The sequence below is a fragment of the Passer montanus genome, unplaced genomic scaffold (genome assembly GCF_014805655.1).
Source record: "Passer montanus isolate IOZ18808 unplaced genomic scaffold, ASM1480565v1 scaffold12, whole genome shotgun sequence".
Lineage (NCBI taxonomy): Eukaryota > Metazoa > Chordata > Aves > Passeriformes > Passeridae > Passer > Passer montanus.
In genome coordinates, this window is record NW_024358722.1 from 9057405 (window position 1) to 9077994 (window position 20590).

Genomic DNA, 20590 nt, shown 5'->3' on the forward strand with positions numbered 1-20590 from the left:
AAAGATTTTAATGCCCATTTTGAAAATGGTTGCTTTTGAATTGTGCCAAATTTCTAAATTTGCAGATGAATATGATCAAATTTATTAAGCTGTGACCTGACTTTGATACATGTTCCAACTGAATTCCAGTTTATGAGTGAAAGATTCATATTAAAAAGTCAAAGTGGCACAATAAGGAGAAGGATCATTTTTCATGAAGTCTGCAAATGCTCTGCTCTGGAGAGTATTATGTCGAATTATCCCAAGTGAATACTTGTTGGACCTGTGGTCTTCAAGAGAAAATGTTTCTCTCATGTAACTCCTGTAATCACTTTGCTTTTTCTAAAATTTCTGAGAAAGGTAAGGCAAACTAAAACAAGAGGGCAGTAACATAAGTTCTGAAGGTTTTTTATCTATTTCAGAGTCATATTTCTCACAGATGAGAGCAGAATTTGCCTTTGAATACTTTATTTTGAGCAAGTGCTAAAGACTTGTGGGTTTATCCATCTTATTCTGTTTGGGTTTTTTTATGTTGATATTTGAAATTATATGATTACACATACATTGCTATTAATTTAAGAGGGTATTTCTATCGGTTAAGAGCCTGTAAATGCAAACTGTAAATGAACAAAGTGAAAAGTCAAATAGCAAGCATTCGAATTTCTAAAACCTTTCCTAAAACTCATATAGTGAAGTACTGTTCATGAATCTTAATTTTTGGTTGCCAAAACTACAATCAGCAGCAGCCACAAAAAACTTGGTAGTAATGGCTGCTAGAAGGTTGCCACGAAAATCACGTCCAGTTTTTAGCCACTTTCCATCCCAAAATGCAGTGATCCAGATGGGGTAGAACAAATATCCCTGACCTAACAGCTCTGACTTGTGAGTATCCAATGATCCAATGAGTGTTACAGCAGCCAGGATTGTACTCTGGGATGGATATTCTCCCCCAAGGCTGATGATAATAACTTGCTCATCTCTGAGCCTTGCTGACTACAATGAAAGGCACAGGTAGTTTTCCTTTTTCTTTTTTTTTTAATTCTTAAATGAAATTTCAAAGGATGGCTTTTGCACAGTTCGTTATTCTTCCCAAACCTAATATGCTGCAATACCTCTTCAATAACAGTTTGCCATACAGAAAAATTGTAGGATTAGGAAAAAATTAAGAGTTTTCAACTACGCTATTTTCTAACAGCAATATTTTTAGTTATGCTGAGTACTATTTGGAGTGCTAACTGTAAGAATACAATTTCAGTGAAATTTGGAAAATAATAACTATTATTATTTGAAAAAAGTTTTTTATTAGAAGTTGTTTTATACTGCTGTAAATGTTCATGCCTACTTAATGAAAAGAAGTCTAATACAGAAAATACTAAATTTATTTATTCCTTTTTTTTTTCCATCTCAAATTGAGGTTGGGTGCCTCCATAGAACAAATAAGGCCATGAACAGATGAAATTAATAATAACAAATTGCCAAATTGTATTCAATCAAGAACTGGATTACATAGTTGAACCAACTATTGATCTATAAGTCTGATGTCGGTAGTAAGTAAGTTAGTAGAAAATATAACAGCAAAATTATGGTGCATGTGGATAAATATTCTAGGTAAAGAAAGAGTTAAAGTGGCCCTTAAAAAAAGAGGTGTTTGCTTACAAAGCTAATGAAGTTTGAGGGGATGACCAAAGCTGAAGATAGGGAGGGTCTGGTTATTATAACTATTTGAATTTTGCAAAGTGTTTCAAGGAAATAAAAAGCCATAGGGTAGGAGGGAATGTCCCTCCATGAATTACAAAAAGGGCTCAATAAAAACAGGACATTATTGATTACTTCCTACAGTGACCAGCAGCTATCAGGGGAGATCTACAGAGATCTCTTGAGGGCTCCTTGCTGTTCAAGGGAGACACTTCGTAATGGACACTGAGCAGTGAAGTGACAAAGGTTTTGGTGGTGTTTTGTTATTCAGAATAAGAGAAGCATTCTGACAGCAAGATTTACACGCAGGTCCTTAACAGATTTAGTGGACAGTCAATAAAATAACAGATGACCCATAATATAGGGATCTAAAGGACTTTGTGTAAGATCCTGGAATTAAGATAGGTATCTCCATGAAAATACTCAGTTGTAAATTTTAATTTAGCTGTCAAGGAAAACAATACTAAGCATTATTAGGAAAGGACTGGAACACATCTGGAAGTTTGTACATCATCCAGGGTTCTTTGTAAATACAAAAATATCTGTTTCTTCCTGCTTTCATATTATTTAGCTTTTGCCCCCACCAAAACATAGTAAAGTGGGAATGATTCGCAGAGGACTGAATGTGGAGATTGAGTGTATTTATGGCTTCAGAGGGAAAATGGATAAATCCACAAAAAAGAACAATTAAGTTACATGTGAAAAATAAAAGTATTTTTGCTTACATACTATCAGGTTATCTGAATTTTATTTTTCTTTAGGGGGAGCAATTGATGTAAAATTTAGCTCAAGAAGAGTTATTAAAATAAAACATTTTAATTAGAAATTCATTGAAGTTGGGCTTAATGATGACATAGTTACAATAAATCTCTAAGATCTTTTATCTCTTGTACTCTTTTAATTACCTTGTTCGATCAAAATATTACCAGGTAAATAAAATGGTGGGGGTTTTATATTTCATATATGGGCTCAATTAAAACTGACTGTTGGGATACACATATTTGAATACACCAAGGGAAATGTTTCTCCACTGAAAAATAAAGTAAATATTTAAACAATATTTTTCAAATTAAATGATACAATACTTTTTGACTTTCTGGATCCCGAGACTCAGATGATGAGGCATAGTTGGAGATGTCTTCTTATAAGAAAACGAAGTCTGGTAAATTATATGATACATTAAAGAATACTGGGAAAATTATACTCCTGGATTTTCTCTGTGATGATTTCTGTGTCTTAAATCACATCTCAAATACTTAATAAATGTGTTAAATATTATTCAGTGTTGTAAAAGTGATTACTGGATACATATTTTTTTCTGCAGGAGAGTTGCCAGTGTGCTCTTACTTGAAAATGAATATTTCTTGCTGGCAATTCTGATGTGTAAAATTCTTTCACAACATTAAAACATACATGATTTCCATATATTTTGTTGTAAAAAGCTATTTTTCCCTTTCTGAAAAAAATCTCAGTACTTGTAATCCCAAACCATGACTTGTGATCGACCTCCGTAATGAAATAAAATAATTTATATATCATTAAAATTCATCCCATGAGACCTACCTTTTCTGCTAACAGTTCTCTGATCTTGCTTGCCTGGAGACGAAATTTCATTAACTGTGACTCCAAAGTTAAACATCGTTCCTTCCAGTTTACAGTACCTTCTGGCTCTGAAAGTTCAGCCATATTTATGCTGGAAAAAGAAAGGGAAAAAGTCCCCATGTCAAATTCAGTCTGTATGTAATGTCTGACTTAATTTTAATATGCATACTAACCTATTTTATATAAATCTCAATAATGCCCCCAAATTTTACACAAGTACAGTTTCATAAAACATGGTAAAAGTGTGATAGTTTTCTGATGCTCTTATCATAACTATCAAATTCTGTAATCTGTGTTGATAATATTTAGGTTTATTGTATTTTAATTTCTTCAGTTATCCTATGGCTGCAATTACTTTTCCTTGATAAGCAGAGACACATCTCTCATTCTAATCTTCAGTTGCTGCATTTATCCTTTCTTACTCAGGAGAGTCTTGTAGGGAACCAAGCTTTTTCTTAGCTAATGTTTTATATAGATGTAACTGCCTGTGAGTTAGTAGCACATTTGGTTTTATGCAAGTTTAATGTTTGGCAGACCACTCTTTTAAAAGTCCTTTAAAATTCTGCTTAATCAAATTGCCTTTAAAATTCAATATCCTTAACAAGATGGAAGTTTCTGATTCCAGATGAAAAGGTGGGTGACCAAATGGTCTCTAATGGACCCCCCAAATGAAAAACAATCTTTTTGCATTAGCTGCTGCAGATCTCAGGACATCCTGGTTCAGGCATGTTTCAGTCTCAACTCTTCTTTTATCCACACTTAACTGCTCATGCCTTCTGGAAATTAGCCTCAGTGCCCTTCTGGACAAGCATTTCTGGAAAAATTATTCAGCATGAGAGCTGGCTCATCATAGTTTGAGTCTGAGAAGCCAAGAAAATCATCTGTGTGTAAGCAGAAGGACTGGGCTCTGTTGTATTCCAAGTATTTGTAGACAGTTTAATGGAGTAAGTGGATGGCTGAATGTAACCATTCAGTCCAAAATTCCCTTGCTAAATAAAGGCCTGGCCTTTGCAGGGTTCTGGACACTTAGGTGTGGCTTTGAAAATAAAGCCTGAATAGCTCCTAAGTATCCAATTTATCTCAAAAATAATAAACATGTAAAAAAACCATTCAGTGGAAGGCCACTGGAAGATCACAACAAAGAAAAAACTACAAGTCATAATGTTATATTGCATGTTTGTCACCTCACCAGTGGGACACTGATGAGGAAAGGCAAGTAGCCACTGTTTTCAGTGTGATGAAGGAGGCTGACACAGGAAGATTAAGGCTAACACAGATCTCCACACTGCAAGTCCTGACACAGTGAGCACGGACGAGTGAGTGACAGCACTGAGAGCTCCCCTCCCAGCACTATCCCAGGCCTCCAGAAGCCCAGGTTCAAGCACTTCCCTTCCTCCCTGCACTACAAGATGAAGCACCACCTGAAACCCCTCAGCTGGAGACCAAACACCTAGGAATTTGTCTTCTCTGCTGTTTTTGACAACTGGAAGAAAAAAGGAAAAGCATCACAAGACAGACCAAAGTCATAAGCCAGATTCCAAAAAAGTCCTTCACTTTTCTTTGCTACAGTAATATTTTCTATTTCTCTTCTAAATTCTCATGTTTCACGTGACTCTAAAATTAATTTTAACTAAACAGGTGAAAAATTCTGGCTCAAAACCTTCTTTCCTTTCTCATACCCTAAATTCCTTGTTTCTTTCATTCCATACCTTAATTTAGATGGAAAACTAGGAAAGAAAAAGTGAGGTTTGTAACTTTTTGCCACAATCGCTTTTCTGAAGATAACTGCTCCATTTTTTGCTTTCTTCCTTTGGTCCTGCAGGCTGGGATTCAAGCTGCTAAACCAGAGGTTACAACTATCCTTTTTCAGGAATCTCCTATTCAGGAATCCCCAAGGAATCACTAGTATTTAAGTACATTATTAAAATAGTTTCCTAAGCCGATCCTACAACACCCACATTCTAAACATAAGCATTTCAACTGCAGTCCTCCTTGGTGACCAAGACACCTCTGATGTTTTTTTGCCATTTTCCTTTTAAGCTTAGCAGAAAATTCCCTGGACTGTCAGGGAAGCAAGCTGCTCGCTGTTGTCCAGTCCCTAATCCATGATCATCTCTGCTTGTCCAGAATCCCCCTGTTCAAGGGGAGAAGGTGGCACTGCCAAGCAGCAGCTTCTCCTATTTTGGAGGGGAGAAGTAGTTTCAGCTGCAGATTTATCTGGATTCTGCTCTCCTAAGTAATGAGGACTGGCAACATGTTATTAGACTATTTAGGATATTTTAGGTTTTTCCTTTTTAACTAATTGCTACTACATAAAATAGAAATGGACGAGGCCAACATCTGGTTAGCAGTGGGATATTTCAGTGTTTGTGGCAGTGAAAACACAAAAGGGTCAAGTAATGAAAGAATTTTTGCTTTTTGGTAGGGTGCAATATTACAGGGTGGAGTTAAAAATGTTTGTCTTTCAACAGACAAAACATTTGAGTCGATGGATTTCTGGCAGTGAACAGTGTGTCCAGCCAAGTAGTTTCCCAATGTCCAAACTCATTAATATTCCACTGCATAAACATTATGGATAAAAAGATTGAAAATAACTCTTTTTATTGTGGGTTCTTTGCTAGAGATTGTAATAATTTACTTTGTATTTTCCAACAAGCCAATGGGTCCTGGAAATATTTACAGGCACATAACACACTGTTTACACTTGCAGAGTGAATGATCTTACTTAGAATCAATGACTTCCTGTTTCTTGTCTGATTCCCCAAGGGAGGATAAAAATGAGTTCATCTTCTCTTGGCTTAATAGAGTATTCTGAATCAGCACTCAAACCTACACAGAGTCCGCCCCTTCTTCCTGCTCCAGTTCCCACCGCAAAGCCCTCCGTTTCCCCTGAGTCTTAAAAAGTTAAATCTTTTGAAAAGTAAACTAAAAAAGCACACATTAAAGCCTTAAGTTCTAATTATGTCATCAAAAATTAATTGAGACAAGTTTGACAAGTCTGGAAAGATTAAATTTGTCTTTTTCATTTTGTAAGTTTATAAACCTCTTTCTAGGCTTCAAGAAGTCAGAATGTCACATTCTCCCCAAAGGGATTGATATAATTTCCTTTTCTTTGCCGTCTGCTTGGAAATTATCAAAATACATTTCAGGGGGGAGGGAACAATGTTCTACCTTTTTGAAGTGTGTTAAAAAAAATTTACATATTCCTTATCACATTGTCAGTGTTTTCCTCTGTTTTTAACAAAATGCAGTGTTTAACTAAATGCTTCATTTTCTGTCCCTATGTTCTGGATGTTTTTTGTCTGCTGGAGAAAGTTTGGAAAGTTCCTCTGTTTCAACAGGCGTGGGTTTGAGCAGTACCTAGTGGATTTTCCCTTCACCACCCTGAAATATTTACTGGCCTAAATGCATTTGGACCATACCTCTTGAATTTCAAGGCCATGTCTTCCATCTTTTCACCCAAACTCAGCACTTATAAATATTTTTGGTGCCATAAAGATTGGACTGGAGAAGGGAAATGATGAGACACAAAGTGGACCTGTGTAGGAATCAAGGAAGTCATTCTCAGGTTTGTTGCTGGCCAAGGCCCTTACTCACCTCCAAACACTGGTAACTTTATTTTCCATTTGACTCATTTTGCATAATTCTATGCTCAAACAAACTGTTGCCTGCGCTGTTTAAAACTTCCTTCAAAATCTGATGTAGGAATGCTTTTTCTGCTGCTTCCTAGGTATTGATGAGGTTGTTCCCATGAAGTGACGCAGTCAGTCAGTGCTTGCCCATTCCAGCCCCGGGCACAGACCCCCACAAACCCCGATTTCAGGGGCCCCCTCCCAGCTCATTGCTGCCTGCTCAGCTTCCCAGTGGCAAATGTGTGCAGCAAACAAGATTAAGGCACACAAGATCATTTAATGTCCTTTTCCTGATGACAGCAATTTTTAAGTCGCAGTGTGACGCCACACTACGTCCCAATTTCATTTCTTGAAATTCTGAAAGCTAGCCGTGTAGGTATCTCAAAACTATCGTAGTTGTGCATGTTTGTTTGGGAGTTGTGTTCTTCTCGCTCTTCTATATTCGGGAGGACGGCAGGGATGCGGCAGCGGCACCGCCAACGGGACGAGAGGAGCCTGGACCTTACGGGACCTTAGGGGACGGCAGGCACGCCGGTCCCCAGCCGCGGGGACACCGCCTGGGGACAGCCCGGAGTCCTGCCGTGACCGACACCCCGCGGTGACCTGACCCAGCATCACCCTCCGCCGCCCGCCGCCGTCACCCGGGGGCACCGCGCCGCCCGTCCCGCCGCGCCCCCGCCGCCGGCACCGACACCCCGCCGGGAAGGGCCGGGGCCGGCCCGGGCGCGGCCCCGCTCGCGAAGGGAGGGAAGGGGGCAAGGAAAGGGAGGTCAGACCTGGCCGGCCGTGGCTCGCCGCGCCGGGCGCCGTCCGGGCTGTGGGCGCCCGGGGCCGCCGCCTGCCTGCGTGCTCCGGCCCCGACGGCGTCCCGGGGAGCGGGCGCCCGGACCGAGGGCGACGGAACCCGGCTGGAGGGCTTCGAGGGCAAGGCTGGCGGAGGGGTCCCAGCAAGAGACGGCCTGCCCATACCCCTTTCCCATCGCCGTTTTTAAAGGTCCTTTGTGAATTAGGAAGTTTCCCTCTTAATTTGGAATACGATGCCAGGAAGAAGCACCCGCTTGTTCTGCAGTTCTTCGGCTCCACCATTGGAGCTCACTGTAATTTAAATTACACGTCTTGTAAAGGTCATTTGTCAAATACATAGCGGAGGGTTGGAACCGTGCGGTCCCCGGGGCAGTGCTGGGGATATTACGGTGTACATGGGTGTCGCTGGGCTGCCCTATCCCATAGGTAACAACCCACTTTGTGTTTGAGTTCCAGCCGGGATAAAGCAGCAGGTGCATGTGCTGCCGAGTCCTGCTGGCAGCAGGCTCTTGGTCCCCTCCGGCTGAAAAAAGCTGAGAGTACATCTCGGGCAGCCAGCCGTCTGTGTCCCTTCTATAAGACTGACTGAAGTATTACAAAGTATCTGGAAGAAGTAATTGGTGTGTTGCCTGGCACGTAGAGGAATCTTCCTCATAGATGTCCATTTGGACTCAGATTTAAGGATTCTGTTTTGTTTGGGTTATGATTTATGGAGGCAAAATATCTCACAGACTCTTCTGGTGCATAAACAAACCACACTGCACCATTCCTCTGGGGTTATTTATAATGTAGGTGTGCAGAGTAAACTGTTTGTTCACATCTGTGAGTCATTTAAAGTACAGCTTTTTCTTCTGGAAAAAGGAAAAAAAAAACAACCCAGGTCTTCGAAGCTCGAATACTCCCCATCTGGTTATACACACAATTTCATTTTTTCCTATTTAGTTCAGTACAGGCTCCAATTTTCCACCCACTTGCAGTGACCTTAGAGTATCCAAACAACTTCACTGAAACAGTTTCATTTGCTGGTACTTTCCGAAGTGCTTCACGTATTTTTTAAATACTGGTTGCTGAAAAGAGTGTTAAAAACACGCTTGGTTTTTAGCAAGGAGTGCATTGTGTTCCACCCAATACCTCCTGTCTAGAGTGTTCACTACGTTAAAACACATAAGGTTAAAAAACCCTTTCTTTGGATTATAAGATTTAGCCAAAAGAATCAAAATCATCTGGTTCCTAACGAGAGCTATACAAAATGATTTAGCATTGGCGTTCAATGAAACCTTTGTCCATATCGTTTCCTCGAACAGCGACACTCGCTCTCTCTGCATACTCCCAAGCGTGCACGAAGCCTTTGAATCCAGAGCGACCGAGCTGGGGCAGGCTGCGGGAATGACGGGCTCGGACCGCAAGAGGGAGAGCAAAGCCTGCTCGCTCAACGAAAGTTTCTTTCAGTTTGTTTGGTGGATTGGCATTTTCACTGCCCTCAGAGTAATAAAAATGATCTGCAGTCATGGAGCTCCCGATACTGATACAGAAAGAGGCTTGAAAAAATATTCTGGAAGAAAGAATAGGGATAGTCAGGATTTTCTCTCAACTGCCCTAGCTGTGAAGTATGTAGAGATAGCTAGAATCTGTGTTCCCTTACTGAAGAAATAGAATTACAAGTAGAACAAGTGGGATGCATAGAACAAAACACAAAAATACTAACTATGATTTTATTTTGTAAATAGAAAGAAAGGGGGGAAGCCATAAATCTTCCAGGCAAAGACACAGAAAACTATTGCACATGAAAGTACAGATTCAGGAAGGGAGTTCTTCCTCCTTACTGTTGTTGCTGATGGAAGGTACATGCAAGCAGTAATAAATCTGCAGACATTCCTGAATATATGTGGAGAAATGCAAAAAAACCCTCATAAACCGTACATTGTAGAAACAAACTGCAAGGTATCTGCACTTTGGAGTGATCATTTGTTAGCTGGCTCCCTGCAGAAATGAAACAAAGACAGAACAGTAAGAAATATTTCTCTCTGTAATGTGAATTTTAAATATTAGCCTCCCCATGGGCTGAAGATGTTGCAAATTTTTTACTGTCTGTAATTGACTTAATGCAAGAAAGTAAGTACTAAGTTCCTGGTTGTCTTGTTAAACAATAACCTCATTTGTTAAAAAGTATTATGAACCTGGTATTGCAAAACATCTACTCTGGTGTGTGAAAGCTAATCCAAAAAATGCCACCAGCTTAATTCCAGAGACAGTTAAGTTGTCATCAAATCTGCAACTAGAACATAAAATTTTGGGTTTATGAGACTTTTCTGCGTATGTAGAACGTCATTCTGACATGCTGGACCAGGACCTTACCCCTTCATGACAAAAGGAGATTTTTCTGGTCTTTTCTCACATAGATAAATATTGAAACCATTTAAGTTTAGGTAGTTCAGATTGGCATGTGTGTCTACAGTAGGACATATATGCCAGGAAATATCTTGTGATTCTAAAATCTTAGATCATACAATGTCTTCTGTAAGTTGTTGTTCTGTGGATTCTTTAAAGGGTGACATACATATTTGAGACTTGAAATAGAGAAAAAGGTTCCCATTTTTTACACTAGTTGCAGTTAAAAAACTGTGATATTAATAAATTGGTCATTTTCGGTGATGGTCAAATTAATTAAAAAGTATATTTCTTGACAGAAAACTTTTAAGGTATTGTTTAAGTGGAGAAGAGAAAGGGAGAAAGATCATTCTTGGTCAATTATTATTATTATGAGATGACTTAAAGTGTTGCTTTTTCAAGGCTGTGACTTATTTTTCAGTAACAGAAAAGTGGCATTTTGTCTAAATAACCTCTAGTATCTGTGCTTTGGTACCTTTGGATAGAAGAATCTGGAGTTACTTCAGTTACTAATAAAGGCTTTTTTTACTCAGGAAAACTACAGTTTATGAGAGTACATGGCTTCCCTTTAAAAGCTCAACCTCTTTTTAATTATCTGGCGCCACAGAGTGGTAAAATTCTATATTGCTCTAAATAATTTCTGAGAGTTTTCAAATGATGATATAACTATCTACATCTGAAAGAAACATAAAATATAAACATATAAACTGTTCTACTTACTGGCACAGGCATAGCTCAAGAGGGCTAGAATGTGCAGCTTAAATATTGAAGTTTCTGAGTGTGGGTTAGGTTATTTTTTTGAGGAGAATTTTGACTAGTGGATGTTGATTTGTCAAAACTGTAAAGTTTGTGAGCATAAACCCAGTGCTTAGGAAAAAAGCCTTCTGCTGAATTGCAGAAATATATTGAGACATCCTAGTGAAAATGACTGTACCTGGTCAGCCAGTTCAGTACCCACTCACTTTGATTGTTGTCCTCAGACAGTGCCCAGGGAAGTGTCATTACTCCAGAATACTGTCCCAGCCACTAGAGGTTCAGGGACTTTGTAAGCCAGAAGTTTTGTCCTTTGAAACTTTTCTTGGGGTTTTTTTTGTTTTGTTTTGTTTTGGTTTTTTTCTCTTGTGATTCAGTCCAGCTGCTTTTGAACAAACATAATTTTCAAGATCCAAAATGTCCTAAGATGATGATCTCCATGGTTTAAATAATTCATTTGGTTTTAGACGTCACCTCCTTCTTTCACTTGATGCCCCTAAGTTTTTGCAGAGACAATGAAAAATGTTAGAAATTTCTGTCATATTCCATTTTCTCTTTCAGAGTAAAGTTACAAATTTACTTTAAGGATTTCACAATGATATGCCCCTCACTACCTTTGGCCATCCCTCATATCCTACCTTTCACACCTGTGGCAGTCCTACCACATTCTGCATGCAGTGTTTGAGGTGTAGGGGTATTTATGTAGTGACATAGTGATGCTTTCTTGCTTGATTTTTATTCTCTCCCTAGCAATTTCTAATGCTATGAGGCTTTTTTTGGTCTCTGGCAAGATTTGTGGCACACAGTAGAGCCCAGCACAGCCACAGCATCAGTAATTCAGAGGTCTGTTGCTCCTTACCAGCAGGTCAGATAGTATGAAAACAGTGTGACTTACCTTTTTAAGGTAGCTAAGCCTCATAACCCCTGCCTGGTGAGCAGTGGTGTGTGAGCTAGTTCTGAGTAAGGTATTTTGAGTACTGGAAACTTGTTGCTCTTCGAGAACAGAGCAATGGACTTGTGAGGGTGTTGCATGCTATCATTTCATTTCTCTAGATGCCTCTTTGCTTTCATTGCAAATGTGGATTCTTTGGGTGTTACCTGACAGCTCCCTGGCACTGTTTCTCCTAACTGGAAAAACTTGGGGAGAGAAAAGCTTTTTTGGAAAGGAGAAAGTTACTGGAAATAGTGTCACAGAATATGAGCTGGAATACACAGAAATGGAACTTTGGAAAGGTTTCCTGAAACTGACAGTCTGTAGAAAGAGGATCACAGTGAATGTAAAAATATGTAGGTATTGAACTGGGCTGAAGGAGCTGGAGACTTTGCTTGCACTAAGTGAGGATGAGGATAATTGTCTGATTTGTTTGGAAGGTTAAGTCACTTAAGAGCATCCAGTCTCTTTTTGAGCTGAAGATAATCCAGCATTTAGAGTAGATCACTAGGTCAGGTAGTGCCAAATAACTGTGTCAGTTTCCTTGAAATGGCTGAATGCAAAACAGGGAAAATTCAATGAACCAAAGTGAAAAATTCAGATTACTTCCTTTATGTGTTTGTATGTGGTTAAACTTTTTCTCAATTCCTTTGGCCATTACCATGTCAGAAGTCAGAAGGCACTGTGAACCTTTGGTGCTAAAGAGGGATCCAGAAGTTTGTTGAAAGTCCAGAGCAGACCCTAATGGACTCTGGCTGCTTTAGATTGTTAAGAAAATCACTGATGGATGAAAATCAATTGGCAAGGAATGAGTTTTGTTATATTTTCCACTTTTTCCTTACCTAAACATTGCTGCTTTTAAATCTGTTAAGAAAATCACTGATGGGTGAAAATCAATTGGCAAGGAATGAGTTTTATTTTCCACTTTTTCCTTACCTAAACATTGCTGCTCTTAAATCTTTATGGAAGCATGACTGCTATGTTGATCTGCCCTTTTACAGTAGTCACTTTTGCAATAACCATTTTCACACCAAGTGCAAAAGTTGTGTCTTTGCTAGATACAACTCACAGATTTGGGAAAGGATGTCCCCATTTGATGATCTATCTCTTGCAAATGATATGTTTATTACATACATTATATTCACATGGGACCTGGGAGGACTGTGAAAGGCACAGAACATAGATCTTGAAAACTTAAAAATATCTTTTCTGGCAAAAAGTAATAAAATTATAGAATGGTTTGGGTAGGAAGGGGCCTTAAAGATCATCTTGTTCCACCCCCCTACCATAGTCAGGGACACCTTCCACTAGGCCAGGTTCCTCAGAGCTCCATTCAACCTGTCCTTGAACACTTCCAGGGATGAGGCATCTCTGAGCAACCTGTTACAGTGCCTTTCCAGCCTCACAGCAAAGAATTTCTTCCTAACATTGAATCTAAACCTATTTGCTTCTAGTTGGAATCCATGTCCCCTTGTTCTGTCACTACATGCTCTTATAAATAGTCTACCTCCATCTTTCTGCTGGGCTCCCTTCAGATATTTGAAAATTTACTAATGTATAAATACTTATATAAAAGAAATAGCTGGGTTTGGTTCATAATTTTACAATTTTAGAATATGTGGAAGTGGTGGCAAATTAGGGACTGTTGGAATGGATCAAGAGATATGGTTATAAGGAAACAAACGGAGCACACTTTTCAAATTAAGCTTATTGGATTTTCGTGGTGTGTAGTCAAACCTCTTTCTGCTCCTTGGATAAAGGGTTTGTGACTAGAGCAGCTTGATTTGTGTTGGATGAAAAACAGCATTTTCTTCCTCTGGCTCTGAAGTGTAGTTGGCTCTGGAGGGAGGCCGAGCAGCCACTGTGTGCAGCAAGGGCACCTGGCAGATTAGGCTCTGAAAGCACAGCATCCATGTAAATCTGCTGAGGACATTCAGGAACTGAGGAGGGAGAGTAACTACACGGCAAGAAACACAGCCTAAGGTCATCATGGGATACATCAAAGTCATCACTAATTTTTTCCAAAGCTTAGAATACATTTAAAATAAGGAAAGATAGTTGTGTCTTACAAAGTCCAGTGACTCTGGAGCCCAGAGAAGGGCAGTGGAACTGGTGAAGGGTCTGGAGCACACATCCTATGAGGAGCCGCTGAGGGGACAACGTTGTTTACCCAGGAGGAAAGGGAGACTCGGGGATGACATTTTCAGCCTCTACAACTGCCTGAAAGGAGGCTGTAGCCAGGTGGGTGTCGGCCCCTTCTCTCAGGCAACTAAAGATAGGACAGGAGGACACAGCCTTCAGCAGTACCGGGAGGTTTAGGTTGGACATTAGGAAACATTTCTTCAGAGAAAGGGAGATTAGATATTGTGGTGGGCTGATGAGGGAGGTGGCGGAGTCGCCATTCCTGGAGGTGTTTAAGGAAAGACTGGACGTGGCACTCGATGCCGTGGCTCTATTTACATGGCGGCGTTCGGTCACGGTGCACGATGGCCTCAGAGGGATTTTCCAACCCGCTGGCTTCTGTGACTCGCTGACTCGCGTAGTTCACCTTTTAGTTAGGACATGTACTTGCCGAGGAAAGGCGGCAGTGGCTGCGGCCCCGCCGCGCACCAGCACTGCGGGCAGCGGCCCCGGGCCGCTCCGGGTGCCCGAGTGGGGCGGGGAGCGCACGGAGCAGTCGCGGGCAGCGGGGCCCGGCGGGCCGCCCTGGTGTGCTCGGGGGCGCCGCGTTGGGCCCCACAGGTGGGGCGGATAATGGGGGGTCTGGAGAGCTTCCCGGAGTGCGTGAGTGTGTGGAGAGCGGGCGCAGACACGGGGTGGCCAGGCTCCGTTCCGTGGTGCCCGGTAGCAGGACTGGGGGCCATGGGTACAGACTGAAACACGGCGGGTCTCTGGGAAGCACGGGGTGTGGAGTGACCGTGGCCGAGCACTGGCACAGTGGGCCACAGAGGCTGGGGAGTCTCCATCCTTGGAAACATTAGAAAGATACCTGGACATGGGCCTGGGTAGCTCGCTCCAGGTGGCCCAGGTTTAGTGGGAGGTTGGTCCAGATGAGCTCCAAAGGCCCCTTCTGACCTCAGCTGTTCCATGATAATAGGCTTTTGAGTCAGTGACACTGTAGCACATATTAAATCACCATTGCCATTCAAAAAGAGCCTGCTGTTTGTAACATCCGTAATAGCAGAGCTGTTCGGTTTGCTGCACAGTTCTTACTTGACAATATTACAAGTTGAATGAGTTTTGAACAACAAAACTGAGCAAGGGAAATTTTGTGGCATTAATTCCTTGCTTCTGTATGATGTTTCCAAACGGTGATCCAGGGTCATGCCACAGACTAGGTAAGAAGTGCAGGGAAAACTCCAGTGAGACAGTATGACATGCCTACAGCAATTCCCTTTTCTATTGCTTCCATTTTGTATTGTGAAGTTTGGGTGAATTTTGGATGAAACGCTGGAAGTAGCTGAAGTTGTTAAAATCAAAGACAGCTATTGCCTTGAGAAAAATTGCACAGTTAATGCAGCAAACATTTCAAGACAGTAGGGCAGTGAAAAGACCATTATTATAGGAAATGTTTGTAATTATGTTTTTAAAACCATGTGACCTGTTGTTTTGATTTCTTTTTGTTTGTTATTTGTTTTTTAAGCAGGCATTTCTAAATCAGCTAAAATGGTTTTAAAGAAGAAGAAGGAAGTTCAGGTGGATGCATTCTTTCTTGATCATCATCAGCTTGAAAAACTTCAGAGTAAGAAGGGTGTAATTTTCTGAACTAATGTGATTTCTCTTGCCTTCGAGTAGTTACTGAATTGATCTGTTTTTTTGCTTGTTATGTTTTATTTCTAGTGGTTTTGTTTTGTGAGTTTTAGGTGTGTTTGCTCTGCTGTGGTTTGTTTTTATTGTGTAATGACAGTGACTTCTTACCTTGGCAGAGTTAAAAAAAAACCTTTTAAAGCATTGTGGCTTTGATTTGAAAACGCTTTGTCTATGGTGTGAAGGTAGAAGAAGGTCCTATTTGTACTCCTACTTGCAGGCCTGTAATTCAGTGATATCTGATGTGTTAGCCTTAATATGTGGGATAACACTGAATTTCCAAGAGTCACAGAATGATTGAGGTTGGAAGGGTTCTCTGGAGGTCTGTTTCCCAGTCTTAGTGTTTTGTGAAGTTAATTTGTTTTAAAGCTACTGTTCAAATGGTGTTTTTTATTGTGGGGATTTGTTTTGTTTGTTTGATGAGACAGACTTCCAGTGATATTTACTGTAAAAGACCCCAAATGAAGTAATTACAAGAGTTGTATACTAAAATTGCTATGAAGGAACACTGGTGAGGTCCTACCTGGATTGCTGCATCCAGTTCTTTGCTCCCCAGTACAGTAGTAATATGGACATATTGGAGAGACTCCAGCTAAGGGCTAAGATGATGAAGGGCCTGGAGCATCCCTCCTATGAGGAAAGGCTGAGAGAGCTGGGACTCTTTGTCCTGGTGAAGAGCAGGCTCAGGGGGATCTCAGCAATGTGTAAAAAATACCTGAAAGAAGGACATAAGGGAGGCAGAGACAGTATTTTTTCTGTGCTCAATAGTGATAGGACAGGAAGGCATGGGCACAAACTGAAAGACCAAGGATTCCCTCCAAACATCTTTTTTAATGGAGAGGAAACACTGTTTTAATGTGAGGGTGACTGAGGATGGGTACAGCTTCAATAGGGAAGTCAGGGAGTCTCTCTTGGATACCTCCAGCCTTGGAGGCATTCCTAAGCCTCCTGGCCATGGTCCTGGGCACCCAGCTCCAGGTGACCATATTTGAGCAGTGGGCTTGGACCAGATGCCCCCAGAGGTACCTTACTGTTGTGTTCCAGTGAAACTGATTTTTTGAAATTGTTAGGAGAAAAAAAAAAAGTGTTAAGGTGCTGTTAAGTGACTTAAGAGTTTGGCACAAAGGGTTTACTGGAACTGGAAAAAGCCCTACGAATCAAGCAGGCATTTCTTCTTCTTATAAATTATGTGTTAGTTATACTGCTTATTGTAATTACTTTATAAAAAGATCTTCTTCTTCCAATTGTAGGGTTTTCAAAGGCTGAAGAGCAAAATCTGGCATCTCTGCTTCTGCACTGTGCAGAGCTGAGAAATGGCATCCAGCAGATCCAGTGTATTAAACAGGTACAGTTTCACTGTTGTTTAGTGTGGCTTTTGGTAACTGAGAGTGTGTCCTGTGCACTGTTAATGGCAAATACAGCTCTAAAATAAGCTTCTAATGTTTTGTACATTCTTGTAAACACAGAAAAAACAGCTGCACATGCATCAGGTAGAACTGTAGTTCTAGTACTTAATTAGCAAGGGCCACAGTTATTGAAAATGGTGGAAGGCAAATGACACCCAGTTTACTATTTTGTGGTGATTTTTTTGTTTTTGGAACATTATTTGAACTTGAAATTCAAGGGGAAATGGTGAAGAGGAGACAGTTTTGTGCCATATGCTTGGATGAGAGGGAAGTCTGCCACTGTTTAAAATGATGTATCCAGAGTTTTTTGTTCATCATGTGTTCTTTTGATTACAGATTATGCCATTGGTGAAGCAGATGGATCAGAACTCTGCAGGTGATCCCATGGTTAAAGCTTGTTTGGATGTTTTGGGAGAGATGTATTTTTCCTTGGGTGCAAAGAATCCTTTGAAGAAAGTATTAGCAAGGTAAAAGATGCAGTAGTTAACCTTTATTTTTTTTTTGTTTTCCTTATCTCTAAGTCAGTAATTTGTCATTCGCTGTAAATTGCTGTAATTTAATTACTGAAAATTTGCAGTACTTAGTGTGTGCATATGTACTGTTTTTCTTTCTAAGTTAAAAATCTTTAATTATAAATAATTTCAAAGTGAAGCATTGTTTTGGCCTATTTCATTATTGGAAATACAACATAGTGTGTAATTAGCAGTTTGAACTTCAAAATCCAATGTTAGAATAGAAATTTAAAACACGAAACCTCCTCTTTGTCAAGAGAAGATAGTTCAGAGGAATCCAAACTAAACTGTGGTTTCTTCTGCCTATTTTTAGTGAATTTTTTTAATACCCTCAGCATTTTTTAAGATCTGGTGCTGAGCTGCCTTCCTTTCTTTGTCTGAAAACATTCACTGTCCTGCTGAGACGCAGGGCTTCCCTCCTGGTTTTGGTTGCAGGCAACCCAAAGCTGTGCACCCCTCTGACAGGTTTTCTGGCTGCAAACTGAGAATGTACATGTTAAGTTGATAATAGATGATGTTTTCCTGCAGGAAGAAACAGCTGTGTATTGGAATTCTAGCTGACATGGATTTTGGTGCAGTGGATGTTACCAACACCTAAGGAAAACCAAACTAAATGTTCTGTTTCTTCATGTTGCAGCTCCCTGAATGGTCTTCCTGGACATTTGATGGTGCCAGCTGTGCAGAGCTTTGTGTGCTGCCTTCGGGAAGAGCTGAAAACCACAGATGTGTATTTGTACAGAAAAGTGCTGGACAACCTTGCTTCCTGTATGGAGGACTTCAGTTTAGGTACAGTGACCTCAAATGTTCTTCTGGTTAAACTTGCTCAGCACTGGTGCCACACCTGAGAGTGATGTTTGCAGTTATGTAAAATAGATAGTGCTGGCTAGTACTCAGTACTTAAAATGTATTTTCTTTCCTCTAGGTAGAGCCTGTATTAAGAACCTGTTTGAAGAAGGTAAAGTCACATTTATAGTAAAATATGCTTCACTGCAGATTACTGGGGGAGGGGTGTGCGTGGAGAAGTGACATGAAGCAGGCATGAAGATCTATTAGATCTGATTTCCTCCTGGTTAATTTTCAATAAACTAGTATCCTTATGTGGTATTTTTTTGTGAAAGACAAGACTGACTTATACCTTTAATTTCCAGGGGTCAGTTTTTCTTTACTGGGCAACCCTGATACAAATTTGAGTACCAGCGAGCAATTGTGGTAGGGAGAGTCAGTATCTCACAGGATTAGGCCAAATGGGTTGGAAACTTGTTTTGTAGCAGGTTGTTGCAAAACAGTTTGAGATTTTGTTTTAGCATGTGTTTTAGCATGTTGCTTGTGTTTGTCTATACTGAAATACCAGTTTAATTTTTTGGTGGAATGGAAGAATGACCACTGTATGGGTAACTATTCATTGTAGCTGGGTACGTGTGATGTATTGAGATGTATGTGTGATTGCTTTGCTGGAAATTTTGTTTTATTTCTCTTGTAAGTAAATTTATACCATAATTATTTTCACTAGTTCTTCAGTTTCTGCAGAAGTTGCTGCTTGACATACAGGAAGAAAACAGGCAAGTGAATTCAATAGAAGCTCTATTTTAGCTGGTTTTATTTCTCTCTTGCAAGATAATTTGGTTCGGTTTAAAATATCACTTTGGTAGCCATATGTTGATGAAAGATAGAAATATTTTACATTGATGCAGAGTTTAAATAAAAGCTGATTCTTTTCTTTTGTGGCAATATGATAATATAAGAGAGGTAAGGCACTGATACTGTTACAGCTAATACTAAGGGAGGCCTTTGAGTTAACGTTTTGCTATCTGAATTGTAGCTAAAGAGTGTAATTAATTGATGTAAAATTCAGGTGGAGTAGAAATCCTTTGTGTTCCATGAGTGTTTAAGTCTGTGTTGATATACTTGACATTTTCCAGCATCTCATTAGGTGAGATGGCTTCATTGTGGTCTCTCATTCTGAACTGAGAAGGGCACTTATGAAGTGGTTTGTGCACTGAAAGTTTAGATATTTTCTGCCTTCATGTTAGAAGAAAGTAAAATCATAGAAATGTTCTTCATACATGGAGGAACTACTTGAAAAATTAGAAAAGAGTAGCACTGCATTCTGTTGGCCTTTTGGAAAGTTTCTGGAGAAGTTCAACTCTGCTCAGGCAGAATCACATGAATGAAAGTTTGTCACAGGAACCAGCAGAAAATGTAGCAAGATTTGTAATTTTTGTTTGTTAGCTTCATTTTAACAAACTACCCTTGAATCTGCTCCTTGTTTTCCCGTAGTTACATATTTGATCAACTCAAGCAATACATTAGTTTTTAGCATTAATTCTATTTAAAGTCGACAGAGTGTGGTTTTCTGGGAATGGTGGAGAATGGTTTTAATTTGCTTTTTGTGTGCTTGCTTGTCTCTTTTTTTTCCACAGAAAGAATCATGGAAATCGTATTGTTCAGACTCAGCTGATGCATGATTTACTGATAGCCATTAAAGTTTCAATGATGCTTATACAGAAATTGCAAGAAAATATCCAGGGAAGTCTTTGGAAACACAGTGAATCTTTTGTTTGGCAAAGTATGTGTAGTTTACTGAAAAGTTGCACAAATTTCCTAATGGATGGTAAGTTTAGTAACATTCAAACCCTAATATTTTTATTAACTTGCTGTCTTTGTGGTAAACAACCTGTATGTCTAAAACTTAGTTTAGCTTGCATGGAAATTGAACTACTGAGATTAATGGGAGTGGGAGCAGTAGTTGGTTTTTTGGTGAGCTATGATTTGTAGACTGGAGTTTTAGAGTGCACAGTTTAATTTATCTCATGACAAATACCAAGATTAATGATGTTATTAATAATTCCAAAACAGAAATGCTTTTGAGAGTCACCAAGTGTCTGTGCCTACCAGAAATAACTACACCTCTATGAAATAGGCTGTCAGAACTATTTATGGGCACACCATAACGGATAGTGTTTTCTTCTCATACAGACATTTTTATGTAGTAGAATTTAACACATATCAGTAGTCTGTGCCACAGCCCTCCCAACCGTAGTGGGCAGTCCTGTGTTTTCTTCTGTTAAAGATATTAGCAGT

At 40.0% G+C, this 20590-nt stretch overlaps 2 protein-coding genes across 9 annotated transcripts in view; one reads left to right on the forward strand and one right to left on the reverse strand.

The window, feature by feature from the left end:
• PLEKHH2 (pleckstrin homology, MyTH4 and FERM domain containing H2) overlaps positions 1–7741 on the reverse strand; it is a 53349-nt gene extending 45608 nt beyond the window's left edge. For 3 of the 4 annotated variants that reach the window (XM_039698030.1, XM_039698028.1, XM_039698031.1), the window contains exons 1-3: positions 7685–7741; positions 6699–6814; positions 3238–3367 (exon numbers count right to left, since the gene is read on the reverse strand). In XM_039698030.1, coding sequence (XP_039553964.1) covers positions 3238–3367; positions 6699–6727 — 159 coding nt within the window. In that variant the 5' untranslated portion in view covers positions 6728–6814; positions 7685–7741. The remainder of the gene's footprint in view (positions 1–3237; positions 3368–6698; positions 6815–7684) is intronic. The other variant, XM_039698029.1, reaches the window with a different exon arrangement.
• A 7692-nt stretch (positions 7742–15433) lies between these two features.
• The window catches only part of THADA (THADA armadillo repeat containing), a 150919-nt gene continuing 145762 nt past the window's right edge, over positions 15434–20590 (forward strand). For all 5 annotated transcript variants that reach the window (XR_005626409.1, XM_039698016.1, XM_039698017.1 and 2 more), the window contains exons 1-7: positions 15434–15526; positions 16842–16936; positions 17334–17464; positions 18147–18295; positions 18432–18464; positions 19020–19068; positions 19930–20120. Coding sequence is in view for 4 of the 5 variants with exons in the window: in XM_039698016.1 (XP_039553950.1) it covers positions 15451–15526; positions 16842–16936; positions 17334–17464; positions 18147–18295; positions 18432–18464; positions 19020–19068; positions 19930–20120 (724 nt within the window). In the remaining variant the exon portion in view is untranslated. The remainder of the gene's footprint in view (positions 15527–16841; positions 16937–17333; positions 17465–18146; positions 18296–18431; positions 18465–19019; positions 19069–19929; positions 20121–20590) is intronic.